This window comes from Bombus terrestris, chromosome 17 (genome assembly GCF_910591885.1).
Source record: "Bombus terrestris chromosome 17, iyBomTerr1.2, whole genome shotgun sequence".
NCBI classification, from domain to species: Eukaryota; Metazoa; Arthropoda; class Insecta; order Hymenoptera; family Apidae; genus Bombus; species Bombus terrestris.
The window spans coordinates 9,038,191-9,056,127 of NC_063285.1; the positions used below are offsets into that span (position 1 = coordinate 9,038,191).

Consider the following 17,937-nt stretch of genomic DNA (forward strand, 5'->3'; position numbering starts at 1 on the left):
TATCTTGCAAAATAAAAGAAGACATTTCTTTAAATTAAAATAATTATCACTGTTATTAATTGATGTATGAATTATAAAATTTTTATTTTGTAGCACATGCGAAGGTTATTTTCTGCGACAATGGTTTTAATTTTAATTCAAAACAGTACTAAACTGAATCGATAACGTCGCATGCGACGCGAACACGATGTGGGGGTCATGGAGGGTCACGTCTACTTTTCTCCTCTATATCCCTTAGGTGGTTTTACTTAGTTTTGCTGTTATTCTACCATTTAAAAAATTAAACAAAAAATTTAAATAGAAATTTAAATTAAACGTTTTAAATATTATTTTATTAGTTATAAAATAATATCTTTCCGAAATTAATGATCTTTTTAATTAACTACACCTTTGTCAAAAAAATCTAACCTATTATAACGTAAAATTTACAATTCTTTATAAACAAAAATGAAAATGAGACAAAATATCTATTTCGATGATCCGGGAGTGGAAACGTTACATTATCCTTATATCAGTCAAGTGAATGTCATTTTGACAGATATAAATTCATTTCATCGTATCAAGCGATTAAAAACAAATTTCGTCCCTGGCAATACTTAATATTTAGCGAAATTTATAGTGCTCGGTATAGTTTTTGACGTATAATTGTGTGACACATAAAGATTTTATTTTTCATTGAATATTTATTTGTCAAATAAAAATCATATCATATATAAATCACCAGTTAGACAGTATTTAAAAATGAGTCAACTGATTAAATGTACAAAAAAGTCCAACGTTTATTTTGTTAGACCAAAGAAGAAAAAGTCTAAAGATCATATTAGTGAAGATATGCTACTTACATACGATGTTAGTAAGTTTATTTTTACATAAACAATATATTTTAAGCAACAATAAAAACGATGTACTGAATTGATCTTTCAGAAATGCCTTAAGCTTGGCATGGAACCAGTATGGATCAGTGAAAGAGATTCTAATAAAATGAAATTTACGAGAAATGATATCCTTGTGGTGGAAAAATATGAAGAACTTTCAGATAATACATTAAAAACATCTAAATGTTGGTAAGTAGAAGCTCAATATTGATGTAATATACTGCTACATCAACTTTGCAAAGACAGTAGATCACATGATATTAATCAATATTATTTTACTGTTACAGCATAGTTAATCCAGAACTTTTTCCACTTATTTCTAATATAACTCTAGGTAGAACAAGTCCAGTGCATTCAAATGTCATGCAAGATCTTTGTATATGTATTTCTTCTCGTTTATGTTTAGAAGATAAGGTATATTCACTAATGATTGTTTCTGCACACAATAAAAGAGGAAATATTTAAAAATCTTATTATTATAGAGATACATACAAGTATTAGTGTCACAGATGAGTGGAAATTTTACAACAAAGTTAGATGATAAAGTAACACATCTTGTAATATTATCTATTTTGTCTGTTGAATACGAGGTAAGTAAATTTATATCGATAAAATTATATTTATTATATAGTTTTATTATAACATTTAATTCTTTCTGATAGAAGGCAATACATATGAAAATACAAATAGTTACAAAAGAATGGGTTAAAGCAATATGGGAAGCAAATAAGAGAGATTATGTTGAGCCAAATGACAAGAGGTTTGATAAATATAAAGTTTCTATCTTCTATAATTTAGTTATAACAGCAACAAATATTAAGAGATGTGAAAAGGAAGAAATTGCACGTTTAATTAAAGATAATGGAGGAGTAAAATACATATTGTTTAAAATTTTTCTTTTATATTTTAGCTAACTATTCCCTTATATTATTATTCTCCTTTTAGATGTATTTGAATGATTTGGATACAAAAAAAGTTAATATAGTACTTGCACCAGAAAATAGTGAAGAAAATCAGAAGCTCAAATATGCAGAAGAAGCAAATATTATTTGTTTAACACTAAATTGGCTATATGAAAGTATAAAAGCTGGCCATGCTTTGCCTTTTAAGCACTATATATATCAAACAGTAAAAGAACAATATTCTTCAAGAAGATCAAATGGTAAAAAATATCTCTTTAGTGTTATAGATCTATAAATTGGTGGCTAATATAATTTTTTTAATGTTCAGTACGTGAACCTTGTAGTTGTTCTACAACAACGAGTTTCATAACACATGATAAACAGCAAGGCAATTGTATCTTGCAGCAAAGATAAATTTTATTTTAAATTTATTCCATCTTTTCAGTTTCTACAGTTACTACAATTTTGGATAATCTTACGTTTATTGAAGCAGAAGCGGCTGGTCCATTTTTATATGGTTGCGTTGTGCGTAAATTGTATTTACATTTTTCATATTCTATAATATTCTCCGATGATATTTCTCTAATTAATTCTTTTCTTCTCTTCAGATTTACCTAGCTGGATTTACTTCTGATCAAAAGGATAAACTTAACATAATATTGACTGTAGGTTGTGCAATGCCATTTGATTATGTATGTGACATGGTAACACACGTTATTGTCGGGGACGAAGATAGGGCAGCTAGTGAACTAAAATTATTGAAACCAGGAGCATTATGGTATAATGTTACTTTAATGTCTAAATTAATATCTATTTAAAATTCTGTAATTTAATGGATATATGATGTAGTCCACATATATTGAAACTGGAATGGTTGGTAGAGAGTATCAGATTAAAACAGCCCGCGCCAGTAGAATATTTCTTATACGAACAAGAAAATAGTACACTTAAAAAGGTTATAGAACCATCATCTTCATTAATTATGATATATACATAAAATATAGTACGTAATATAGGTATTTATCATGTTCATATATTTTTTCAGAATTTACAATTGATGCAAGAAAGGATGTCAGAAGAAGGGAAAGAATCATCTAATCTCGGTCAACAGGAGCTACATAATGCAATTGGTAGTGTCTGTAAATAATTGCTTACACTTTTTATGAAAGAAATTGAATGTACATCTTACTTATTGCTAGTTTCAACAACTGATGAGCCATATACACCTGTTTCAACTCAACTGTCAGAAAGTCTCGAAGAATATTTCATACCACCTGAAGCAAATAATATTGATATTAATAATAGACTATTTGAAGGTAATGTTGTGGTAGAATATGTACAACAATGAACTAAAATAATGGTAAAATATACATATAGGTCTGACATTTGTCGTATCTGACTTCTGTGACATGTATAATGATGTGGTTAAAAATATAATAGCAATGAATGGAAAAGTAGTTCAAGATATGCTCGTTACGAGTCCAGACTATGGTATTGTGCCAAAATTTGGTATGACTTTAAATTGTACAGCGAAAGAAATTGTTACCGATTTGTTTATTGTAAGTTTCAGCTTTTTATTTCGATTTTCATATTTTGATATATTCTTTAGTATTAGCATTTTTTTTATAGGAAGATTGTATAGATCAGGGTCGAATAGTTGAAGTTATGTATTATCATAGACCTATATCTGTAACAAAGATTGCATTAGTAGGTTGTGTTCTTACAATCAGCACATATGTAGGAATTGAACGATCGTATCTTGTAACATTAGCTATGGAATTGGGTGCAACGTATTATTCTTATCGTATACCTTAAGGATAACTAGAGTGAATCAAGTATTAAAGCATTGTTTAATTTCAGAAAGCAAAATATTTTCGCTTGTGAAACCATTATTGAAGAAGGTATCTATAAAAACACACATTTAATTTGTCCAATGCCGGAAGGGAAGAAGTATGACCTTGCAGTAAGGTGTAAAATACCAGTTGTTACCGCAGAATGGTTAAAAGCCTGTGCGGCTCAATCAACATGGGTTGACGAAACGCCATTTCTTGTAAAAAGTTTAGGTATACAAGTACTTAATAAATTCATATCATATATGTACATACAAAAATTTGTATAATATTAGTGCCGTCTAAAGGCCCAGAAAGACCAATGGAATTAGACACAAGTTTACTTCAAACTAACACAAATAAAATAGTTTTTTCTACTGAACCAGTAGCCACTACTTCAAGAAGCTGCAACATTATTGTTCCAAAAGAATATTTGCTAAGTTTACAAGTATATATATATTTTTTACATATTTCCTTTATTATTAATTTATGATCTATTACTAAAAAATATATTATAGGTTCAAAATAATATTTTAAAAAACATGCTGAGTAATGAACTCAGCTTACCTATGAACACAACTTTTAAAGCACCAGAAACACAATGTAGTCAAGTGTTTAGATCCATTCCTTCACTAGGGACAGAGAGATCTTGGTTGGAAGGGATTAATTATTCCTTAAATTTAATAAAAGAAAAACCTCCTTTGGAAAAGCCATTTAATAGAGTTAGTATTTCTTGTAAGCTTAATTATGTACATAATACATAAATATCTAATAAATATTACCATAATTGAATTTATAGGTTATCTCAATGTTTAAAAAAAACTGTCAGAAAGTAAATGAAAAGTTACCAGAGGTAATATTTTTTATTTATATATGTATATGTGTATTGATGAATAATTTTATATATATATTTATTAATAAATACTATAACATTATAGAATCATGATGCAGCAGCAAAAGATCGTTTCAACTAGTAGAAATTAGAAGACACAGATGACAATGGTAAAACTGACAAATGCAATTAATATGTAAGTTAAAAGAAAGTTTTAGATAAGCAAAGTATGTGAGATATGCAAATATTCATAAAGACCTAAGAACAGTAATTGACTGTACTTCCAAAATTATTATAATAGTATCGCTGTATTTATATACAAATGAAGATTATACATCATACAATTAATTGTTTATATATTCAATATATGTAAAAATTATTAGCTTCTATAATATTAAAAGCAGTAGTAAGTTAATTATTGCACCTCCAGTTTAATTGTAAAATCAAAAGAAGTACTGGCTCTATATTTTGAAACACGATCGAAAGCATAAACTTTTTACTATAACTGTATTTGAATAGGAATTTGTGGTATAATTTAGGAAGTACGATGGAGGTACACACTGACTATGTTTTTTCTTATGAAAGTGTTTTTATGCACAATAAAGATTCTACATCTCTAATAGAACATCTTCTTTCATTAAATATCTTATCTGCATTCTGTATGTTTACAAGATTGACTTCACATAAAAATACTTCTCTTATTGTACATAATTCTGTCTCATATCTAACAAAAAACATAAACATACATACATATTGGCTGTGGAATAATATATTACACCTTTTTACATAAGAGGTACGAATCGGATAGATCGACTTATTTTATTAAATTAAGTAACGATTTTATATAAAAATATATAGGGTGACATAAATAATGAAGTATTTTTACAAATTATCATACGAAATAGGCATTGTACAAAACGAACGCTTTAAATAATTGTGATATCAAAGTAGACACGTAGAAATAAATAATAAATAGATTTTAAATTTAATATCGCTCGAAGTCATATACACACTGCACTATAACTGTTAGTGTATAAAATAAATAGTTACTCGAAATTTTATTATCATTTTCAAGGCACCACATTGTAGTCGTTGCAAAAAACGGCGCAAGAGAGCTACATCGTCGTAATTACTTCTAAATTAGAAGTTCTCCCTAAACAGTATTACGTAAATGTAATCTGTAAACCTTCGGTCACCTATATACCCAAAAGGGTACCAACGATTCAATAAACCTGTACGTTATTAGTCCCAAAAAGAAAGTCATGTATTGTCCGCGAAAATCTCAAACTACATATTATGCGCATAATACTATTAATATCCTCTAGAAAGGAAAACGTCTCAATATATATATACATATATATTTCTGACAGATAAACGTTTCCAAAAATATGTTACTATATAATAGGTTTGTTTTGTATAACGGACTTTACAATAAGTTGTTAGGGAAAGTTCTATAAACACCCGAAACATTTCCAGTTCTTCAATCTTCGTCGTATTATTAACAATTATAGAACAGACGTTGAAATTTTTCTAGTTCATAAAATAATATCCTTATAGTTTCATGGAAACTGTCGTATACCACAGAGCGTGTAGTAAAGCATTTTCTTTGACATGCTCCTAAGTAGATTCGTTAAAAATATCATTTTACACACGTACCCACACACGCGCTCGCGCGCGCGCACACACACACACACACATCCCAATAATTTATCACACGTTCAATGCGTTGAAAGTGAATTACGAACATTTTGTCCGTACGTATGGCCCGCATTGGACGTACGATACAAATATAAATGCATCTTTGCGAACATTTATATACAATGTATCACTGCGTGTATCGATTCAGTATTTCTGAGTCATAATACTTTTGTTCTTTAATTCAAAGAGGACAAGCACGTTGCGTTATTAACGATGTGAGAGTACCTGGTAAACTCTGATCATTGGCTTTCCACGTTGTTCGTCCGCGGTGTTTCATATAAAATAAGGGCAGTGAATAATTATTTCGTATATCTAGTTTACAAAAGATTAAGAGAGAGGTGAAACGTGTCATGTGAGAACATTACGCGAACTTATCTCGAATAAAGCCATTGCTATTTAAACTTTGGGTACCCGCACATCGCTATACGATATATAAAGAAGAGAAAGAAGAAAAGAAACTATAAATCTATCCTAGTCAGCCTTCTGTATGTTCCCGCTTTGCATGGTATTTGAGCAGTAGCTGCCGGTCTTCCCGGTACTTATTATTAGTGTTTATTTGGGTTAGAGTCTGAATCCGGTTCAGAACCGGAACCGGAAGACTCCCCAGCATTAACGTTCGCACTGCAGCGCGAGCTCCTTCGGCTACTGGAAGTCGTGTGTCTGCATTTTTCGCTACGATCCACTGTACCTACAATAATTTTACACAGAAATCAATATCCACGTAGAGCATTGCAAGAAATAATTCCATCATATTGCTTGTATGTATATTGTTTGTTTAAGATACTTGAATAAGTTACATTGAAAGTTGATGAATTTTATGATAAGTATGTAATGTAATCATGACAAGAAACTTTTTTAATCAAACGTTACAATAGATACTCACTAGTTAACGGTGTATGAACTTCAACTTTTATATTAGCCGTCGCAGTGACCTTGGTTGTGATATGAGACGTAGATGTCACTGGTGACATTCGACTAGACCCACTTGTATCTGATCCGCTACAGTTCTGTTAGTTAAAAACAAAAGCACACACGTTAATCATGCTTCATGGATTTGGAGTATCGGCATCATTCACGCGAGATAGTATGTAAGGTAATAAGAAGAATTTTGAGTAATGTGTAAGCAGTTACAGAGATAGAAAGCCAAATGGTGGATATTATCAAAAGCACTCTCAAGTCAAGTACATTTAGAAGAAAATGCCAAGTGAGACAGGAAATATTTCAAAACAGTTAATATTCATGTTATATAACGTACCTGGTTGCCACAAGTTGATGTCGTTTCAACCTTCAACTCTGGCTGAACAATAATACAAGACTCCTGTGTACTGTGCCACGAATTGGGTTCCTCTGTGATGGTAGTGAGAGATGGTTCAGCGTGTAACCTGGCGTTATCAATTTTGTACGATCTCCTGGGGGGTGCAGGAGGTTTCGATCTTCTGACGATTGGCGAGGCAGGTGGAGTTGGCGTAGAAATACGATCCGGATGGTCATTGGGTATTACTTCTGGAGATGGGCCGATCAAAGACAACAGGATGGGGAAAAAGAATAATCCATTCACCAAACCGATCCCAATAAGGCACAGCAACACCAAGAAGAAATATCGAACGATGAAGTCGAACTCGGAGAAGGCCAACATCACGACTGCTATTAAAGTTGTTATTGCTCCGTGAATTACAGGTGCGCACATGTGTTCCAGAGCTAACCGAATTCTTCGATCCCTGCTTCCAATGCTCGTAACAAAACTCTGCAAGAATAAAAACAAGAATATAATATATTAGAATATATTAGAACAATATATTGTGAGAATATAATATAATATGAACGAAATAACGAGTTTTACAATTTAGACATTGAGCACCAAAGTAGAATAAGCAATGTTCTTTCAGTACACTGTTACTTTCTGTTACATCGAATATCTTGTGTTCAATTCTATTTTAGAAAGAAAATCGTTTAGCTACTTGGGTATTGGGAGTAGTTTGCTTTTGTTCTCAATGTCTCAACTTATCCTCTACTTGTATTTATACTAACCAGACAAATATGTACTGTAAAGTGCACAGCAATTCCAATGCTGACGACCAACAGAACAGCAGGAACAGCGCTCAGTTTTATATTGCAGAGGCCCATGATTCCAAAGAGTTGTAGTACCACAGCAGCAAGAGAAGTGCCGACTAACAAAGCTGCCCAGAAATTCAACAATAATACTCCAACGACAGCAACACTGGCTGTTAAAGCAGCTAACAGAGCAATAACCAAACAATTTCTTAAATCCATATATTGTTCCCAAAAGAGGAATGGTATACCAGACGGAAAATTTGGCAGTCCTCGTTCCTCAAATTTTTTGCACAGTTTTCTAACATTGCCAATTAATTCTGTAATTTCTTGCGTGTCAGTAAGTTTATGCAGATAAAATGGCATCTGAGCGTACGTCAGAGGCATGCTCTTTGGAATCTTTAATTCATGATCATTAGTATAAATCCATTGCCTTGGTTCTGGCCTTAAATTGGCCTGAGAAGCACCATAAGCCAAAACATCGTTTGACACCCATGCACTCAAATAATTATAAAACGCTCTTGGATTGATGATCCCTTCAGAATCGATTAGCCTGACTTGAGTGACTAACGATTTGTCAATAGGATTGTCTACGTGACCAGTTTGTACCAACAATTTGTAAGCGAGAATTGCCTCGTCACTAGCATTCTTGTACCACCTTTCCTGTGTAATACATCCATTGCTATAATCCCTATCAAACGCGTTTTGCAGTCCTTTCAACCAGTCCCTGAATAAACTTAACCAAAACTCAGGCAATCCTCCGTTATCGTTCTTGATCACATTTTTTATCCTCATGAAGGCATCATGATACTCATACAACAATCTTTGATTGTTAGGGTACTCGAATTCCCTCTGGGTAACAGCATACATATTGTAGAATCCAAAGTGCTTTGCCTGGGCAGCTAAGAAAGCATGTTCATTGGAATTCTGTGGGACCAGATCGGTCAGCTCTAGACCATCGTTCACCCTTACAGCTTGCCAAACACAGCCAACAAGAACTGCGATTAAAATCATCATGCCAAAGACCTTAGTCGCTGGTCTGGTGACAAAGGGAGCATAATGCTTCGCAGCTAACTGGGTCAAGGAGAAAGTGAGACAGTCGTCTTGGCTGCATCCTGTTAGGGTGTCTTCTTCGCTACACTGCTTATCCGAGTCCACTTCGATATTTCCACCGACCCAGGATTCATTCTGCACGTTTTGCGATGTCAGGATTTGCGTGCAGGTTTCACGACGTTCTGGTGGTATCGCCCTCGTTACAGTTTGCTTCGCGGTACCATTGCTCATTCTATTGGCGTACTTATTTCTGCCAGCGTTCGATGGTAGGCAGCAACAGAGTATATCTGAACGACCTGAACGACGTCTTCTCAGGTCTAAACTCACCATAGCTGGGAAAACAAGCAGCATAGCGGCCAGATTGAAAAGCAACAAGATACCAGCTTGAAAGCAGAACACACGGAGTGCAGGAATTGGGATTATCGCTGCAGCGAAGAACGCTGACACGTTGCTGATTCCTGCTAGAAGGACAGATAAGCCAGTCCTTTTTAAAACCACTCCTGTCTGTTCTCCACTGGGTACTTCGTTCACCGAGAGCTCAGCGTAAGTATGAGTTAATAGGAACATATCGTGAACACCGAGTCCTAGAGCTAAGAAAGGGACGATCTGAGTGGTGGCTGCGTTGAAGGGGATTCCCAGGAGGGCGCAGAACCCCAAACCAGCGGCCACAGTTGCGCAGATGAGCATTACACCGGCTATGCCCACGCCAGCTTGCGAACGCACTGGATCCTTCCATCGAAGAAGGACTATACCCGCGTACAGTACCTGAAAGAAGATTATATTTTTATAACGAGGAGGTAGATAACAAGTAAATGAATAAGACCTGTGTCATACAATTTTGACATTACATTTTTTTTATATCTTTCTTTAAATAAGTTTCTATAGTCATGTGCGTTACGTGTATTCTTTGTACAGTTCTCTTAGATGTTTGACATCAGAGAATTATAATTTAGTTTAATATAATTATATTAAGGTGGATTATTGATTACAAATAACCAATTGTACCCATTTATACATACGAGTATAGCTAGTTATACAATTTTAATCATATATAGCCAAATTTTAGCAAGTTTCTAATCAGGTGAAATAAGAATGTCAAACACAGATGATACAATTTGGTGGAAGGTGATTGTACGTGAAAAAACAAGTCGAAAATATGCAATACATTTTTTTCATATGACGTTTCCTTTCTGAGGAAATTGAGTTTGAAAATTCGGTAGGTATACCTCGACGTGGCTAATTCCCGACTGAACAGGAGCATATAAACAGGAGGTTAAATTGCACGTAAAAATAAGTCAGAAACGTAAAATAGCATTTTGTCATAAGATGCCTTGGAAAAAAATTAATTGGAAAATGCATTGTGCGTGTGCACAAGACCAGTCCTCGACTGAACGCGCTCAAACTTTATTTTCTTGAAAACGAGGCAGAAAATGGGAAAACTTTATTTCACATTTTTTACTTATTTCCACGTGTAGAATAACCTCCTGCTGATTCTATACTTTTCCTTAATTTATTGATACTTGGTCCGTACTTAGCCAAGTTCAAGTATACTCGACAAATTTCCAAACTTGATTTTCTTGCAAACGAAGCGTTATATAAAAAAACGTTGCTCCACATTTCCGACTTATTTTTTCACGTAGAATCGTACCCGTTTACACCACCACTTAGAGGGCACCCTGTATAATTGAAACTGTACAGGATCAATGTACCAGACCAACGTAACGTATCCATTACTTGCAGTATCCACGAAAGCGTTAGAAACCGTAATAATATTTATACTGACCATCAGTGCGCAGCCTATGGCGATTTTCATAACGGACACCTCGCTGTACTTCCCAAGTATGTCGTTCATGGTGGTTGTGCTAAACGCGTACAAATTGTACGGCGCTGAGCCATTTGCGTCCAGGTGCTTCTTCACTTGATTGCTGAACGCTCGTTGCCAGGTTTTAAGTACTTGCGATGCCTTCTCCTGGGACCAGTCGATATTATGTACCTTGTAGGTGTTGTCGAAGAAATCGTAAAGCTCTCGTTCTCCCATCAGCTGCACAACGGTCTGAAGCGCAGCTGCACGGGTCAAGTGACCAGTCTTATTGTGCTTAGCACCACCGACGAGTAATTCCTCGGGCCAGTGCATAAATTTGGCCGCGAAACCGTAACAGCCTCCCGTTAATTCCGCTCCTATGTCTGGTACCTGGCGAAACAAATCGTGCAGTTTCATGAGCATCTTTGGTGTCTGTATGAAGATAGTCCCCCTCCCTTCCTCCTACTCTTTTAATCTCGTATTTTTTGTCTTCGTTCAGAATTGTTCTACGTTTGTTCTACGTTGATGCAAAGGAATAATGAATTGTTTAAGAGGGTTCAGAGAAACAATACCAAACGGGTGAATCTTTGTCCAGCCCACATTTTCTTGAAACCGTAAGCGTTAAAATTGTTCTGGACAGTTGCGGTTGTCCCAAACATCGCCCCAAAGTATCCTTTCAATATCGTGTTTAGTTTAGGGAATAATTTGAGAAAGCTGTATAGCCATAAGGTAATGGACATCTCTCTTTATTTTCACAGCAATAATACACGGTATAAAGGATCTTCTTTTGGAACACGTACTTACAACCTTAGAAGAACTCGGAACAAAAGTTTATGTATATATTGAGAATTGTGGATCTTAGTCGCCGAAATAAATGTATAGGAACACTTACAGTACATGTAGAAATGATATTAAAATAGTTTCATATTTATTTAATATGTGATTTACAAGATATTCGTAGATACCCATAGCATTCTTTTTGTCTCGCCATCTTCTTTCCCACCATGCGCACGGAATACTCCCACGAATAATACTGCGCACGCACGTACTCCCACACACGCTCATACTCATATATGTGTGCCACAACTATGCGGTTAGTTCAGTGTAGCACACAAAATTACACATATCTCAATAGTGTATCTGACTTTATGTTTGCTCGAGCATCTATAGGAAACGAACGTACCAATTGATTGTACGGGTATTTCGAGCACGTCATTCAGCAAAGGAAATATTTCAGCCGGAATGCCACCTGCGACATTATTCCCTTTATCGAATCTCATTAAACGGACACTAATGAATCGTTAGACTATCACAATGCATTCGTTACAGAGGTTAGGCCCCTGCACACTCCACACGGTTCATCCTGTTCACGTTATTTATCTTGGCATGATATAGCTAACCATTGGACAACGTCCAACCAACTAAACGGCGATCGTTTAAAGTGCTCACTGGTATGCTTCTTTTATAGGTGCCCATAAAATCACGGTGTGAGGTCTGCAGTACCCTATGCCATCGTTCCACTTACGATCGCGTTTTTATCATTTCCTGGCCCACCAAACCAACCATCCATTCCGAAACCTTCCTTTCAATCGGAATCATTCCTTCAACAGGCAAAGAAATTCCTAACGTGATTTCCTAAGGCTTCTATTAGGGTGGCAACTAAGTATTGCGGATTTTGTCATTAGGTGGTATTGACCTAACCTAATCCAATAGTTTTTCTCTGGACGATTGATTGTCGGATAAGTTTCTTTCACGATTCCTGCTGCCACTGTTCGTGTTATTTTTAATTATTCTCCAGCACGAAGAGTTGTAATCGAAACGGGAAGCGAATATATATATATATATATAGACATATGTATGTGTATATAGGCTGTCTCCGAAATCACGGTAGAAGCGGTCGGGTGGTGATTCTGCATGCAAAAATAAATGGAAAAAGAGGAATAACATTTTTTCGCTCGAGGGCCCGTTTTCGAGAAAAACGAATTTGAATATCCGTTGGTGCTCGTATGCTAATCGCGAGTCTCGATGTGCCCGACTTCTCTTTCCGCTCGTGTTACGATAGATACAAAACGAATATAAAAATCATATATCAAAGATAGATCGTCTTTGAGATATTCACACGTCAAATCTTATCGTGTCGACAATTTCTCACAGATTTTCCCTCGGCAGTCGATCAATTTGATCTTCCCCCTCGGACAAATCGCATATCGTACAAAATGTTTGCCTGAATTACTCTGCGATGATCAAGTGTATAAGCATCGATAATGATTAATTAAGTAGCTGAGAGGTAAGAAACTTGGAGTTGGAGAAAATCAGCGCTGGGAGAGGCAGGGAGAGTGTAACGACGAAAAACGAAGGCGCAAAAACGCGAGATACCGAGCACGTTAATCGCATACTAACGAGCCAGCGCTAATTACCAGTAATTAATTCGTCGATTATCGCACAGCAAGCAAACGAGCGAATCGCGCAGAAATTGGCCTTCGCGCCTTACCTTTTCTTCTACTCGTAAATTACGATTACGATCGTATAATAGTAACAAAATCTTCTATCGATGAGAATTATAATTTGTCAAAGCTATAACTAACTATAGTGGTAACTAAACTAAAACTAACAAACGATTCGTTTGTTTACGATATTTATTAACGCGTTTGCTATCACGGTGGCCATCGATGGCCCACGTTCTTTTTATTGAACGCTTTCGAAACTATTAAAATACGATAAATTTCAAGCGAATACAACATACGAAAGGGAAGCTTTCATGCTAACAATGAAATAATTTTTTCCCAGCCGAGAAACGATAGAAGAAGAAAGTTAAATTAAAAGTTGCAGTGTCTTACATTTCTACATAATTATATAATGCATTATTACGTAATATTTTAATTTTATATTTACACATTATTTAACAATAGTCATAACTATCACACCAGTCATTTCCACTGGCTCTGGTAGAAACATTGGGTTAGCAACTAAGTGGTTGCGGATTTTGTCATTAGGTGGCAATAGCTTCGCCTTAACTATCGCTGGTTCCACTGTTAATTTACCAAATAATATAAAAAAATATTATACAATAAATATATACACTATACATAATAATATTTAATAATTATCACAGACAAATATTTATTCCAAACGATTCGTTATACGACAATGACATATAAAAACATATTTGTCATACGATGCCCAATTCTGCTACGAAACGCTCTTCGATCCGACGTTGACGAAAAAAAAGTTGTCTTCTGACAGCTAGTGAAACGCGAGACGATGTCGTGTACCTCGCGACGCTCGTGTACCACAAACACACGTAACATTAGAGCTGATCCACGGTGATTATCGCGTGTCTCGAGTATCAGTCCACAACCTTACGTGATCCGTCACGATATCTTGTTGGCTGATTTTTGAAAATCATGCCGTGAACATCGATCCCCAAACAATTTACCCGGCGCAAGCGCGTGCCACCAAGAGACTGCGATCGTATGGGCGATTCTGATCGAGTTGCACGCGCGAAATCTAATTTATCGGTTGCAGGTTTCTTGCGAATGTTCAAATGGATTTGGTTTCACCGTGGATTTAAGCTCGGCAAGGTATAACGTGGGATGCATAGTATGGACGGTACGATAGCGATCGCAAACGTATTGTCTTGTCGAAAGGAATTTTCGAAAATATTTTTGATGCTGCGTAAGCCAGCGTATGAAATCGCGAGTTAGCGTGGAAGACTTCGTACGTGTATGTTGCGTGCGTCGTATAAAATATTTCGACATTTCGTTAGCACTGATAATGAGCACTGACTGTCGCATACAAAATTCCTGATTCACACAGGGTGCGGCTGAATGACACGTAGAAGCGAGTATGAGGTGATTCCTTGTGAAAAATTACGATCAAAATGCGGAGTTCAATTTGCTCATTTAAAGCTTAGTTTAGGAGGAAACCGAGCTGGAAAATTTACCAATTTACCGCATACTTGAACATGGCTAATTTCGGACTCGACAGTATTAAATAATCGGAAAGAGGTGATTATAAGCGTGAAAATAAGTCGAAAATGCGGAATTAAATTTCCTCTCCAGGCGCTTTGTTTGCGAAAAAAATAAATTTGAAAATTTATCGAACTCTATTTTTTTAGATGGGAGAATTTTATTTTATATTTTTTACTTACTTTCGCTTCTAGGATAAAATTTTATCGATCGTTTGCTTATATTCAGTCGGTAATTAGCCATACGGTAATTAGTACTTGATAATTTTTCAAACTCGATTTTCTTCAAAATTAAACTTTAAATGAAAAAACTTTGTTCCTCATTTGGTTCCTGTGTTTTCTTAAGGAGTCGGCTCGTGCCCGTTTGTGCGTGTTATTCGGCCACACCCGGTATATGATCAAATTTGAAAACGATTTGAAAATGTTTAGAAAATTAATACACCGAACGAAGAGTTATTTTGAACACGTTGAAAATTATACGTTATGATAAAGATATTGGATATTGAAGTTTATTAATGTAATGGGTAATTCACTGATTGTTTAAATGTTTTCGTATTCTCATAACATATATTGTGATGGACTAAATATCTTATATGGACTTCATTTATCCACCAACAAGTTCATGTAAGCTATAAACGCAGTTCTATCGTAATTCACGTCAAAGAACACTTTTGTTCGCTTAATCTTAAAACAGTCAAATACTTCTATCTTCTCTGGCATCGAGGCGGAACGAGAGGAAGTAGTAAAACGACAGTATAAAATCACATAAGCCAGGAGATTTTAAAATTCTTTTAGACAATTTAAAGTTTCTATTTTGAATATTTGACAAATTCCCGCCTTAAATATTCGTAGGCCACCAAAAACTAACCTAACCACCTAACTAACCCCAACCTAACCACCAAAAAGCGTTTTATTGTTCCATTTCTCTTCTCTTTGAGCCACACAGATGCAAATCTTGTGCGTGGAATATTCGAAAAATTCCCTTCCTAAACATTCGGAGGTCATCAAACAGCCTTTCATTCTTCTATTTCTCCAACACACCTATTTCATTTCACTCTTTTCTTTTCTTTCCCTCCCTCCCTTTTCTTTCTTTTTTTAAGCACACTAGCGCAACTTTTTCTCATCCGCTTGCTCTTTTTATATCTGGCGATCACCTGCGTAAATCGCCGGCCCTCGTTTCACGTTGAGTATAAAATATAGAGGGCCGGCCGATGGATGCGCTACCGGATGTCAGGCTGGCATACCAAATAAAGCCCGGCGAACGTGATTCTACCTGTGATTCGGTGTCGGCAGACACGTTGCACGTGGACGGCGGACGTCGCGTTATGTAATTCCACGAACGGCCGCGCTACGCGTGTGACAAAACGTCAACGTACTACTGGCACGCTTTTCTTCTTTTTCTCCGCGTGTCCGACTAGTAGCTACTTCTTATATTCCACTTGAATCGCACACCACCTGGTCGCTCTTCTTCTCTTCCTCTACTTCCTCCTTCTTCCATCCTTTCGCCATTTTTCCCCTCGTCCAGCATTTGCTTCCGTTATATCAGACGCGCCGCGTCTTTCTCTGTCGTTCGACAGATTTTACGTTCAATTCGATGTAGCGAATGCCACTGCTCCACTCGTCCAATGCAGCAGTTACAAGTTACAATGCAATTATCGATAGAAGTAAAACGCGACACATACGCCACAAGGATAAACAAACAAAATGGGAAGGTTAATAAGAAGAAATTAAAAAAGAGAAGAAATAGAAGGTGACAGAACGACGAGTATCTAAACGAAGATACTATTGGCTTGACAATTAAGTGATTGCGGATTTTGTCAATAACAAGCCAATATTACGTTCGAGAAATTAACAGTCTCGGCGACGAACTAACAGAGAAATCGTTGTGTTTCGTTTTAATACTTTACCGACCGATAGCGGTTCAACAGCATATGCACGTACGACAGATCAGCCGCAGAATCTCCCTGGCGCTGGCTCTGTTTCGGTTTAGACTCTCCAATACCATTCTTTTCGTTCATCGCGAACGATAAGTTTCCCAAATTGGTATAAAACTGTGGCAGCTTACAAAGCAACGCAATTGATGCAACTGAGCAAAGCACCTTAGTACTAAATAACAAATTACTGCTCAAATAATGAGAAAGATTGTCGGCGACAAAAAAACCGATTAATAGGCTATCGGTCGGTAAGCGTTGGCGACAGGGAACCGATTCATCCGCTATCGGTCGGTAAAGTGTTAAAATTGCCAATTCGCAACAGATCGTATCGGGCAAAGTGTGTAACATGGGGTAACTATAGATCGGGTAACCTCGTATTAAGGATCGTTGAGCGCGTCTAGACATCGTCTATGGGGAATGAAGACGCCAGCTGACCTTGAAATCTCCGAAACGCTATGAAACAACTATTAGTCTGAAATTACCTTGCGAGTCTGTGTAAGCTCGCACGGCCTTCGTCGGTTCGTCAATGGAACGAAGTAAACAAATGTTAGAGAAACGGAGGAACAAAACGCTTCTTTCTCAGTCGATACATAATAATACACTTTTTTTTTAATTAACCGCGTTCGCTCGGATCGCCGAACGGAGCAGCTGTTGAGCGCATTAACGATTTTCCCAGGAAGCAGTTGCCATCCCATTGCACGATCACGTATCTGCGCCGGATCGACGATTTTATCGATCGCCAGGCTCCCAGACGGCCGGTGTTCGTTAATTATGCGATCGGCATGGGTCGGATAATAATTGCATTAAACAGTCATGAAAAGCAGGAATCTTTAAAAGACCGCAGGCTAGAGGTGGCCATCGTTATCGTCGTGTTCCCTAGAAAGCAGCACTGTTCTCGGGTCTGCAGAACTTAACGAGCCAGCGAAGCGAATGATGCGCACACGTGTGCACGTGGAGAGAAGATCGTGGTAACGACGCGGTTTACCGCGTCAGACCA

The 17,937-nt window shown here is 36.3% G+C and overlaps 2 protein-coding genes across 9 annotated transcripts in view; one reads left to right on the forward strand and one right to left on the reverse strand.

Moving 5' to 3' along the window:
* Window positions 1-180: 180 nt before the first annotated feature.
* Window positions 181-5,063, forward strand: LOC100650669 (DNA topoisomerase 2-binding protein 1). Of its 4 annotated transcripts, none has more exons than XM_012318168.2 (18): window positions 181-853; window positions 925-1,064; window positions 1,163-1,289; window positions 1,358-1,465; window positions 1,538-1,744; window positions 1,821-2,037; window positions 2,223-2,302; window positions 2,386-2,555; window positions 2,627-2,732; window positions 2,823-2,907; window positions 2,977-3,093; window positions 3,155-3,336; window positions 3,407-3,567; window positions 3,638-3,840; window positions 3,903-4,054; window positions 4,125-4,328; window positions 4,406-4,459; window positions 4,545-5,063. In XM_012318168.2, the coding sequence occupies exons 1-18, from the start codon at window positions 848-850 to the stop codon at window positions 4,578-4,580; spliced, it is 2,355 nt and encodes a 784-aa protein (XP_012173558.1). In that variant the 5' UTR covers window positions 181-847; the 3' UTR covers window positions 4,581-5,063. The 4 variants fall into 4 exon arrangements, with proteins under 4 accessions (XP_012173558.1, XP_012173557.1, XP_020723062.1 ...); XM_012318167.3 differs by having other exon boundaries at window positions 181-849; XM_020867403.2 differs by having other exon boundaries at window positions 181-849; window positions 3,915-4,054.
* An 844-nt stretch (window positions 5,064-5,907) lies between these two features.
* The window catches only part of LOC100646247 (protein patched), an 87,385-nt gene continuing 75,355 nt past the window's right edge, over window positions 5,908-17,937 (reverse strand). For 4 of the 5 annotated variants that reach the window (XM_012318161.3, XM_048413772.1, XM_048413773.1 and 1 more), the window contains 5 exons: window positions 11,022-11,429; window positions 8,165-10,003; window positions 7,392-7,880; window positions 7,020-7,143; window positions 5,908-6,827 (listed from right to left, as the gene is read on the reverse strand). In XM_012318161.3, the coding sequence (XP_012173551.1) occupies window positions 6,682-6,827; window positions 7,020-7,143; window positions 7,392-7,880; window positions 8,165-10,003; window positions 11,022-11,429 (3,006 nt within the window). In that variant the 3' untranslated portion in view covers window positions 5,908-6,681. The remainder of the gene's footprint in view (window positions 6,828-7,019; window positions 7,144-7,391; window positions 7,881-8,164; window positions 10,004-11,021; window positions 11,430-17,937) is intronic. The other variant, XM_012318162.3, reaches the window with a different exon arrangement.

Excerpts from the sequence above, each read along its gene's own strand:
- LOC100650669 (XM_012318167.3), top strand. The coding sequence starts at position 742 with ATGAGTCAACTGATTAAATGTACAAAAAAGTCCAACGTTTATTTTGTT. Across the intron at positions 3,841-3,902 it reads ATTTCTTGTAAAAAGTTTAG|TGCCGTCTAAAGGCCCAGAA; the intron begins GTATACAAGTAC and ends GTATAATATTAG. Across the intron at positions 4,329-4,405 it reads TGGAAAAGCCATTTAATAGA|GTTATCTCAATGTTTAAAAA; the intron begins GTTAGTATTTCT and ends TTGAATTTATAG.